Source organism: Hemiscyllium ocellatum (genome assembly GCF_020745735.1).
Source record: "Hemiscyllium ocellatum isolate sHemOce1 chromosome 27 unlocalized genomic scaffold, sHemOce1.pat.X.cur. SUPER_27_unloc_2, whole genome shotgun sequence".
NCBI classification, from domain to species: Eukaryota; Metazoa; Chordata; class Chondrichthyes; order Orectolobiformes; family Hemiscylliidae; genus Hemiscyllium; species Hemiscyllium ocellatum.
Window position 1 is genome coordinate 2,776,354 of NW_026867487.1, and position 9,973 is coordinate 2,786,326.

Genomic DNA, 9,973 nt, shown 5'->3' on the forward strand with positions numbered 1-9,973 from the left:
TGTGCTCCTCCCTGCGGCCTGGAGGACTGTCCCGCTCGATGCTCTCTGTGCTCCTCCCTGCGGCCTGGAGGACTGTCCCGCTCGATGTTCTCGGTGCTCCTCCCTGCGGCCTGGAGGACTGTCCCGCTCGATGTTCTCGGTGCTCCTCCCTGCGGCCTGGAGGACCTGTTGGAGGACCCGGTGGAGGAGCAGATGGGGATCCAGGGTTTGGCCAAAGTGCTCGGGGACGTGGCCCCGGGGGCGGTCAGGGAGCAGCAGATAAAGCACTACTTCGGTACAGAGACTCCCCCCACCCCCAGGGGCACAGTGTGTCCCGGAGCGAGGGGGGTGAGGGGTGAGGGGGAAGGAGCGAGGGAGAGGGGAGTGAGGGGGAGGGGGAGGGGAGTGAGGGGGAGGGGAGTGAGGGGGAGGGGAGTGAGGGTGTGGGGAGTGAGGGGGGAGGGGGAGGGGGAGGGGGTTACCCATTCCTACAGACTCTCCCCCAGTGGTCGGTCTGGGGCCGGCTGCCCCCCCCCCCCCCCCGGGGGTCTGGGAGGTACAGGGTGCGCTGCCTCTGACCGGACCCCCCACCAAGGGGGGGAGTGGCCCCTGGGTTTGCCCGCCCCGTCCCACCCCAACGCGGCCCCCCCCCCACCCCCAGATTCCGAACATCTCATCCCTCCCACTGACCCGTGTCATTCCCCCCCCCCCCCCCCCCCCCCCCCCCCCCCCCCCCCGCAGGGCGGAAGATCGCCATTGACGCCTCGATGAGTATTTACCAGTTCCTGATCGCGGTCCGGCAGGACGGGACCACCCTGCAGAGTGAGGACGGGGAGACCACCAGGTACCTGGGCACCCAGGGGGAGGGACACCCACTCAGGGGGCATGGGGGGGGGGCACAGGGGAGGGAGGGCATCGCTGCTCAGCCCAGTATTCCTGCCCCCTCTCCCCATCCCTAGTTGCCCCCCTTGAGAAGGCGGTGGGTGGGTGGTGGGTGGGTGTCGGGGGTGAGTGTGGGGGGGTGTAGGGAGTGGGCTAGCCCCTTGTCCCGCTGCAGCCCACCTGCTCGAGGGTTAAACCCACCACCTCCCTCAGGGAGGGGAACACGAGGATCCGGACCCAGGAGGGAACGGGCCCCAGGAGATTTCCCATTCGTCGGGATGGGGGAGGGGGCTGGTGTCCCCGTGTATCTGCCCCCCGTCCCCCTTGTCCCTCAGGAGGGACGTGGCCGTGGGGGGAGGGGGTTGGGAAGGTGCTGTGTGAGGAGCCCCGGGCAGTTTCTGCAGGGGGTCTTGTAGCTGGGACACACTGCAGCTACTGAGGGGCGGGGGGGTGCAAGGAGGGAGGGGGGGGGTGTCTGTGGGTGTGGGAACCTCCCTCAGCACTGACCCTCCGACAGGGCCCACTCCCTCAGCACTGACCCTCCGACAGGGCCCACTCCCTCAGCACTGACCCTCCGACAGTGCCCGCTCCCTCAGCGCTGACCCTCCGACAGGGCCCACTCCCTCAGCGCTGACCCTCCGACAGTGCGGCACTCCCTCAGCACTGACCCTCCGACAGTGCCCGCTCCCTCAGCGCTGACCCTCCGACAGTGCCCACTCCCTCAGCGCTGACCCTCCGACAGTGCGGCACTCCCTCAGCGCTGACCCTCCGACAGGGCCCGCTCCCTCAGCGCTGACCCTCCGACAGTGCCCACTCCCTCAGCGCTGACCCTCCGACAGTGCCCAATCCCTCAGCGCTGACCCTCCGACAGTGCCCACTCCCTCAGCGCTGACCCTCCGACAGTGCCCCCTCCCTCAGCACTGACCCTCCAACAGTGCGCACTCCCTCAGCACTGACCCTCCAACAGTGCCCACTCCCTCAGCGCTGACCCTCCGACAGTGCCCGCTCCCTCAGCGCTGACCCTCCGACAGTGCCCACTCCCTCAGCGCTGACCCTCCGACAGCGCCCCCTCCCTCAGCACTGACCCTCCGACAGTGCCCCCTCCCTGTGTGAGTGGAAGCAGTGGGTCCTGCCCTTCCCCCCGGGGTCTCGGTTGCTGGTGCCCGTCCCCACTGAATGGGATTGTCTCCCTCCCTTTCCCATCCTCTCTCCCTCCGCAGCCACCTGATGGGAATCTTTTATCGGACGATCCGGATGGTGGAGAACGGGATTAAACCGGTCTACGTCTTTGATGGAAAACCACCACAACTCAAATCTGCAGAGGTAGGTGGGAGTGACCGTCCCTCTGACCCAGGAGGGAGGGAGGGAGTGACCGTCCCTCTGACCCAGGAGGGAGGGAGGGAGTGACTGTCTCTCTGACCCAGGAGGGAGCGTCTCTCTGACCCGGGAGGGAGTGACCATCCCCCTGACCCGGGAGGGAGGAAGGGAGGGAGTGTCTCTCTGACCCGGGAAGGAGGGAGGGTGCGTCCCTCTGACTCAGGAGGGAGGGAGGGAGTGACCGTCTCTCTGACCCGGGAGGGAGGGTGCGTCCCTCTGACCCGCGAGGGAGGGAATATCGCTCTGACCCAGGAGTGTGGAATGCTGTGAGGGAGGGAGGGTGAGGGGGGGCTGTGCCGTGTCTCTGTGAGGGGGGGGGTGTGTGTGAGGGTGTGGGTGGGGGGTGTTTTCGGGGGTCTGTCCCTGTGAGAGTTATTGACGCCCTCCCCTCTCTCCCTCGGTTTTCCGTGTGCCCCCTCCCACAGTTGGATAAACGGAGTGAGCGCCGGGCAGAGGCTGAGAAACAGCTGGCAGCTGCTCAGGAATCAGGTATGGCAGCGGGCACACTCCCCCCGTCCCCCCCCTTCCACTCCCCCCTCCTCCACTCCCCCCCACTCCCCCCTCCACTCTCCCCCCCCCCCACTCTCCCCCCTCTCCACTCCCCCGTCCCCTCCTCCCCTCCCCCCCCACTCCCCCCCTCCCCTCCACTCCCCCCTCCTCCACTCCCCTCCCCCTGTGATCAGACAGATGGACATTACACACACTCTGACACAGAGAGAGAGACACACACACACAAACTCTCACGCACACCGCGCACAGACACACACACAGACATGCGAACGCGCACACAGACACGCACACACACTGACGCGCACACAGACACACAAACACTGACGTGCGCACACACACACTGACGCGCACACAGACACACACACTGACGCGCACACAGACACACACACTGACGCGCACACAGACACACACACTGACGCGCACACAGACACACAAACACTGACGTGCGCACACACACACTGACGCGCACACAGACACACACACCGACGCTCACACAGACACACACACACACCAGCACACACAGAGACACACACAACACACACACCGACACGCACATATACACGCACCAACGCGTGCGCACACAGACACATGCACACACCAACACACAGACACACACACCGACATGCGCGCACACAGACACGCACATACGCACCGACGCACACAGACACAGACAGACACACACACACACGGATGCACTGTCACTCCCGTGTGGTTGGGGCTGCGCGGCCTGTGATCAGACAGACAGATAGTTGGTCCCTGTAGTGACCTGTCCTCCCCCGTCTCTCCCCCACCCCCTCCAATAACCCCCCGTCCTCCCCCCCCCCCCCCCCCCCCCCCCCCCCCCAGGTAACGTGGAGAACGTGGAGAAGTTTACCAAGAGGCTGGTGAAGGTCACCAAGCAGCACAACGACGAGTGTAAACACCTGCTCCAGCTGATGGGGATCCCTTACATCGAGGTACGGACACATCCCGGGGGACAGAGGGCCCCTCCACACACGGGCTGGGCAGGGAAACCCCCCCCCCCCCACACACACACACACTCTCTCTCTCTCTCTCTCTCTCTCTCTCACACTCTCTCTCTCTAACAGAGGCGGATAGTGACTCTCTCTCTCTTTGCCTCTTCCCCCCCCCCCATGACCAACCCCGGTAACTCTGTCTCTATCCCTGTCTCCCCATCCCTTTTCCCAGGCTCCGTGTGAAGCTGAGGCTAGTTGTGCTGCTCTGGTTAAAGCTGGGAAGGTGTACGCTGCAGCCACTGAGGATATGGACGCTCTGACCTTTGGCACCTCCATCTTACTGAGACACCTGACAGCGAGTGAGGCCAAGTGAGTAACTCAGGGCCTGGGCCTAGTGAGGAACTCTGGGACACGGGGACGGCGAGGAACTCTGGGACACGGGGACGGCGAGGCCGAGTGAGGAACTCTGGGACACGGGGACGGCGAGGAACTCTGGGACACGGGGACGGCGAGGCCGAGTGAGGAACTCTGGGACACGGGGACGGCGAGGCCGAGTGAGGAACTCTGGGACACGGGGACGGCGAGGCCGAGTGAGGAACTCTGGGACACGGGGACGGCGAGGCCGAGTGAGGAACTCTGGGACACGGGGACGGCGAGGCCGAGTGAGGAACTCTGGGACACGGGGACGGCGAGGCCGAGTGAGGAACTCTGGGACACGGGGACGGTGAGGCCGAGTGAGGAACTCTGGGACACGGGGACGGCGAGGCCGAGTGAGGAACTCTGGGACACGGGGACAGCGAGGAACTCTGGGACACGGGGACAGTGAGGCCGAGTGAGGAACTCTGGGACACGGGGACGGCGAGGCCGAGTGAGGAACTCTGGGACACGGGGACAGTGAGGCCGAGTGAGGAACTCTGGGACACGGGGACGGCGAGGCCGAGTGAGGAACTCTGGGACACGGGGACGGTGAGGCCGAGTGAGGAACTCTGGGACACGGGGACAGTGAGGAAGTCTGGGACACGGGGACAGTGCGGCCGAGTGAGGAACTTTGGGACACGGGGACGGTGAGGCCGAGTGAGGAACTCTGGGACACGGGGACGGTGAGGCCGAGTGAGGAACTCTGGGACACGGGGACGGTGAGGCCGAGTGAGGAACTCTGGGACACGGGGACGGCGAGGCCGAGTGAGGAACTCTGGGACACGGGGACAGTGAGGAACTCTGGGACACGGGGACAGTGCGGCCAAGTGAGGAACTCTGGGACACGGGGACAGTGAGGCCGAGTGAGGAACTCTGGGACGGGGGGGACAGTGAGGCCCAGTGAGGAACTCTGGGACACGGGGACAGTGAGGCCGAGTGAGGAACTCTGGGACACGGGGACAGTGCAGCCGAGTGAGGAACTCTGGGACACGGGGACAGCGAGGCCGAGTGAGGAACTCTGGGACACGGGGACAGTGAGGAACTCTGGGACACGGGGACAGTGAGGCCGAGTGAGGAACTCTGGGACACGGGGACAGTGAGGCCGAGTGAGGAACTCTGGGACACGGGGACGGTGCGGCCGAGTGAGGAACTCTGGGACACGGGGACAGTGAGGAACTCTGGGACACGGGGACGGTGAGGCCGAGTGAGGAACTCTGGGACACGGGGACGGTGAGGCCGAGTGAGGAACTCTGGGACACGGGGACGGTGAGGCCGAGTGAGGAACTCTGGGACACGGGGACAGTGAGGAACTCTGGGACACGGGGACAGTGCGGTAGAGTGAGGAACTCTGGGACGGGGGGACAGCGAGGCCGAGTGAGGAACTCTGGGACACGGGGACAGCGAGGCCGAGTGAGGAACTCTGGGACGGGGGGACAGTGAGGCCGAGTGAGGAACTCTGGGACACGGGGACAGTGCGGCCGAGTGAGGAACTCTGGGACACGGGGACAGTGAGGAACTCTGGGACACGGGGACAGTGCGGCCGAGTGAGGAACTCTGGGACGGGGGGACAGTGAGGAACTCTGGGACTCGGGGACAGTGAGGAACTCTGGGACATGGGGACAGTGAGGCCGAGTGAGGAACTCTGGGACATGGGGACAGTGAGGCCGAGTGAGGAACTCTGGGACACGGGGACAGTGAGGAACTCTGGGACACGGGGACAGTGCGGCCGAGTGAGGAACTCTGGGACACGGGGACTGTGAGGCCGAGTGAGGAACTCTGGGACACGGGGACAGTGAGGAACTCTGGGACACGGGGACAGTGAGGAACTCTGGGACACGGGGACAGTGAGGAACTCTGGGACACGGGGACAGTGAGGCCGAGTGAGGAACTCTGGGACGGGGGGACAGTGAGGCCGAGTGAGGAACTCTGGGACAGGGGGACAGTGAGGAACTCTGGGACACGGGGACAGTGAGGCCGAGTGAGGAACTCTGGGACACGGGGACAGTGAGGAACTCTGGGACACGGGGACAGTGCGGCCGAGTGAGGAACTCTGGGACACGGGGACACTGAGGCCGAGTGAGGAACTCTGGGACGGGGGGGACAGTGAGGCCCAGTGAGGAACTCTGGGACACGGGGACAGTGAGGCCGAGTGAGGAACTCTGGGACACGGGGACAGTGCGGCCGAGTGAGGAACTCTGGGACACGGGGACAGTGAGGAACTCTGGGACTCGGGGACAGTGAGGAACTCTGGGACATGGGGACAGTGAGGCCGAGTGAGGAACTCTGGGACACGGGGACAGTGAGGCCGAGTGAGGAACTCTGGGACATGGGGACAGTGAGGCCGAGTGAGGAACTCTGGGACACGGGGACAGTGAGGAACTCTGGGACACGGGGACAGTGCGGCCGAGTGAGGAACTCTGGGACACGGGGACTGTGAGGCCGAGTGAGGAACTCTGGGACACGGGGACAGTGAGGAACTCTGGGACACGGGGACAGTGAGGAACTCTGGGACACGGGGACAGTGAGGCCGAGTGAGGAACTCTGGGACGGGGGGACAGTGAGGCCGAGTGAGGAACTCTGGGACAGGGGGACAGTGAGGAACTCTGGGACACGGGGACAGTGCGGTAGAGTGAGGAACTCTGGGACGGGGGGACAGTGAGGCCGAGTGAGGAACTCTGGGACACGGGGACAGTGCGGCCGAGTGAGGAACTCTGGGACACGGGGACGGTGCGGCCGAGTGAGGAACTCTGGGACTCGGGGACAGTGAGGAACTCTGGGACATGGGGACAGTGAGGCCGAGTGAGGAACTCTGGGACACGGGGACAGTGCGGCCGAGTGAGGAACTCTGGGACACGGGGACAGTGAGGAACTCTGGGACACGGGGACAGTGCGGCCGAGTGAGGAACTCTGGGACGGGGGGACAGTGAGGAACTCTGGGACTCGGGGACAGTGAGGAACTCTGGGACATGGGGACAGTGAGGCCGAGTGAGGAACTCTGGGACACGGGGACAGTGAGGCCGAGTGAGGAACTCTGGGACATGGGGACAGTGAGGCCGAGTGAGGAACTCTGGGACACGGGGACAGTGAGGAACTCTGGGACACGGGGACAGTGCGGCCGAGTGAGGAACTCTGGGACACGGGGACTGTGAGGCCGAGTGAGGAACTCTGGGACACGGGGACAGTGAGGAACTCTGGGACACGGGGACAGTGAGGAACTCTGGGACACGGGGACAGTGAGGCCGAGTGAGGAACTCTGGGACGGGGGGACAGTGAGGCCGAGTGAGGAACTCTGGGACACGGGGACACTGAGGCCGAGTGAGGAACTTTGGGACAGGGGGACAGTGAGGAACTCTGGGACACGGGGACAGTGAGGCCGAGTGAGGAACTCTGGGACACGGGGACAGTGAGGAACTCTGGGACACGGGGACAGTGCGGCCGAGTGAGGAACTCTGGGACACGGGGACACTGAGGCCGAGTGAGGAACTCTGGGACAGGGGGACAGTGAGGAACTCTGGGACACGGGGATAGTGAGGCCGAGTGAGGAACTCTGGGACACGGGGACAGTGAGGCCGAGTGAGGAACTCTGGGACACGGGGACGGCGAGGCCGAGTGAGGAACTCTGGGACACGGGGACAGCGAGGAACTCTGGGACACGGGGACAGTGAGGCCGAGTGAGGAACTCTGGGACACGGGGACGGCGAGGCCGAGTGAGGAACTCTGGGACACGGGGACGGTGAGGCCGAGTGAGGAACTCTGGGACACGGGGACGGCGAGGCCGAGTGAGGAACTCTGGGACACGGGGACGGTGAGGCCGAGTGAGGAACTCTGGGACACGGGGACAGTGAGGCCGAGTGAGGAACTCTGGGACACGGGGACACTGAGGCCGAGTGAGGAACTCTGGGACACGGGGACAGTGAGGAAGTCTGGGACACGGGGACAGTGCGGCCGAGTGAGGAACTTTGGGACACGGGGACAGTGCGGCCGAGTGAGGAACTCTGGGACACGGGGACAGTGAGGAACTCTGGGACACGGGGACGGTGAGGCCGAGTGAGGAACTCTGGGACACGGGGACGGTGAGGCCGAGTGAGGAACTCTGGGACACGGGGACGGTGAGGCCGAGTGAGGAACTCTGGGACACGGGGACAGTGAGGAACTCTGGGACACGGGGACAGTGAGGCCAAGTGAGGAACTCTGGGACACGGAGACAGTGAGGAACTCTGGGACACGGGGACAGTGCGGCCGAGTGAGGAACTCTGGGACACGGGGACAGTGAGGCCGAGTGAGGAACTCTGGGACACGGGGACAGTGAGGCCGAGTGAGGAACTCTGGGACACGGGGACAGTGCGGCCGAGTGAGGAACTCTGGGACACGGGGACAGCGAGGCCGAGTGAGGAACTCTGGGACACGGGGACAGTGAGGAACTCTGGGACACGGGGACAGTGCGGTAGAGTGAGGAACTCTGGGACGGGGGGACAGTGAGGCCGAGTGAGGAACTCTGGGACACGGGGACAGTGAGGCCGAGTGAGGAACTCTGGGACACGGGGACGGTGCGGCCGAGTGAGGAACTCTGGGACGGGGGGACAGCGAGGCCGAGTGAGGAACTCTGGGACACGGGGACAGCGAGGCCGAGTGAGGAACTCTGGGACGGGGGGACAGTGAGGCCGAGTGAGGAACTCTGGGACACGGGGACAGTGCGGCCGAGTGAGGAACTCTGGGACACGGGGACAGTGAGGAACTCTGGGACACGGGGACAGTGCGGCCGAGTGAGGAACTCTGGGACGGGGGGACAGTGAGGAACTCTGGGACTCGGGGACAGTGAGGAACTCTGGGACATGGGGACAGTGAGGCCGAGTGAGGAACTCTGGGACACGGGGACAGTGAGGCCGAGTGAGGAACTCTGGGACATGGGGACAGTGAGGCCGAGTGAGGAACTCTGGGACACGGGGACAGTGAGGAACTCTGGGACACGGGGACAGTGCGGCCGAGTGAGGAACTCTGGGACACGGGGACTGTGAGGCCGAGTGAGGAACTCTGGGACACGGGACAGTGAGGAACTCTGGGACACGGGGACAGTGAGGAACTCTGGGACACGGGGACAGTGAGGCCGAGTGAGGAACTCTGGGACGGGGGGACAGTGAGGCCGAGTGAGGAACTCTGGGACACGGGGACACTGAGGCCGAGTGAGGAACTCTGGGACACGGGGACAGTGAGGCCGAGTGAGGAACTCTGGGACACGGGGACAGTGAGGAACTCTGGGACACGGGGACAGTGCGGCCGAGTGAGGAACTCTGGGACACGGGGACACTGAGGCCGAGTGAGGAACTCTGGGACAGGGGGACAGTGAGGAACTCTGGGACACGGGGACGGTGAGGCCGAGTGAGGAACTCTGGGACACGGGGACAGAGAGGCCGAGTGAGGAACTCTGGGACACGGGGACAGTGAGGCCGAGTGAGGAACTCTGGGACACGGGGACGGCGAGGCCGAGTGAGGAACTCTGGGACACGGGGACAGTGAGGCCGAGTGAGGAACTCTGGGACACGGGGACGGCGAGGCCGAGTGAGGAACTCTGGGACACGGGGACGGTGAGGCCGAGTGAGGAACTCTGGGACACGGGGACAGTGAGGAAGTCTGGGACACGGGGACAGTGCGGCCGAGTGAGGAACTTTGGGACACGGGGACAGTGCGGCCGAGTGAGGAACTCTGGGACACGGGGACAGTGAGGAACTCTGGGACACGGGGACGGTGAGGCCGAGTGAGGAACTCTGGGACACGGGGACGGTGAGGCCGAGTGAGGAACTCTGGGACACGGGGACGGTGAGGCCGAGTGAGGAACTCTGGGACACGGGGACAGT

The 9,973-nt window shown here is 65.0% G+C and overlaps 1 protein-coding gene across 1 annotated transcript; it reads left to right on the forward strand.

Annotated features, from left to right (window-relative positions):
- Nucleotides 1–131: 131 nt before the first annotated feature.
- Nucleotides 132–4,077, forward strand: fen1 (flap structure-specific endonuclease 1). The gene is made up of 6 exons (XM_060821686.1): nucleotides 132–274; nucleotides 721–823; nucleotides 2,082–2,184; nucleotides 2,664–2,727; nucleotides 3,595–3,704; nucleotides 3,937–4,077. The coding sequence occupies exons 1-6, from the start codon at nucleotides 193–195 to the stop codon at nucleotides 4,075–4,077; spliced, it is 603 nt and encodes a 200-aa protein (XP_060677669.1). The 5' UTR covers nucleotides 132–192.
- The last annotated feature ends 5,896 nt before the right edge of the window (nucleotides 4,078–9,973 follow it).

Coding starts and splice junctions, on each gene's coding strand:
- fen1 (XM_060821686.1), top strand. CDS start 193: ATGGGGATCCAGGGTTTGGCCAAAGTGCTCGGGGACGTGGCCCCGGGG. Junction 824..2,081: donor GAGGACGGGGAGACCACCAG/GTACCTGGGCAC, acceptor CTCCCTCCGCAG/CCACCTGATGGGAATCTTTT. Junction 2,728..3,594: donor GGCAGCTGCTCAGGAATCAG/GTATGGCAGCGG, acceptor CCCCCCCCCCAG/GTAACGTGGAGAACGTGGAG.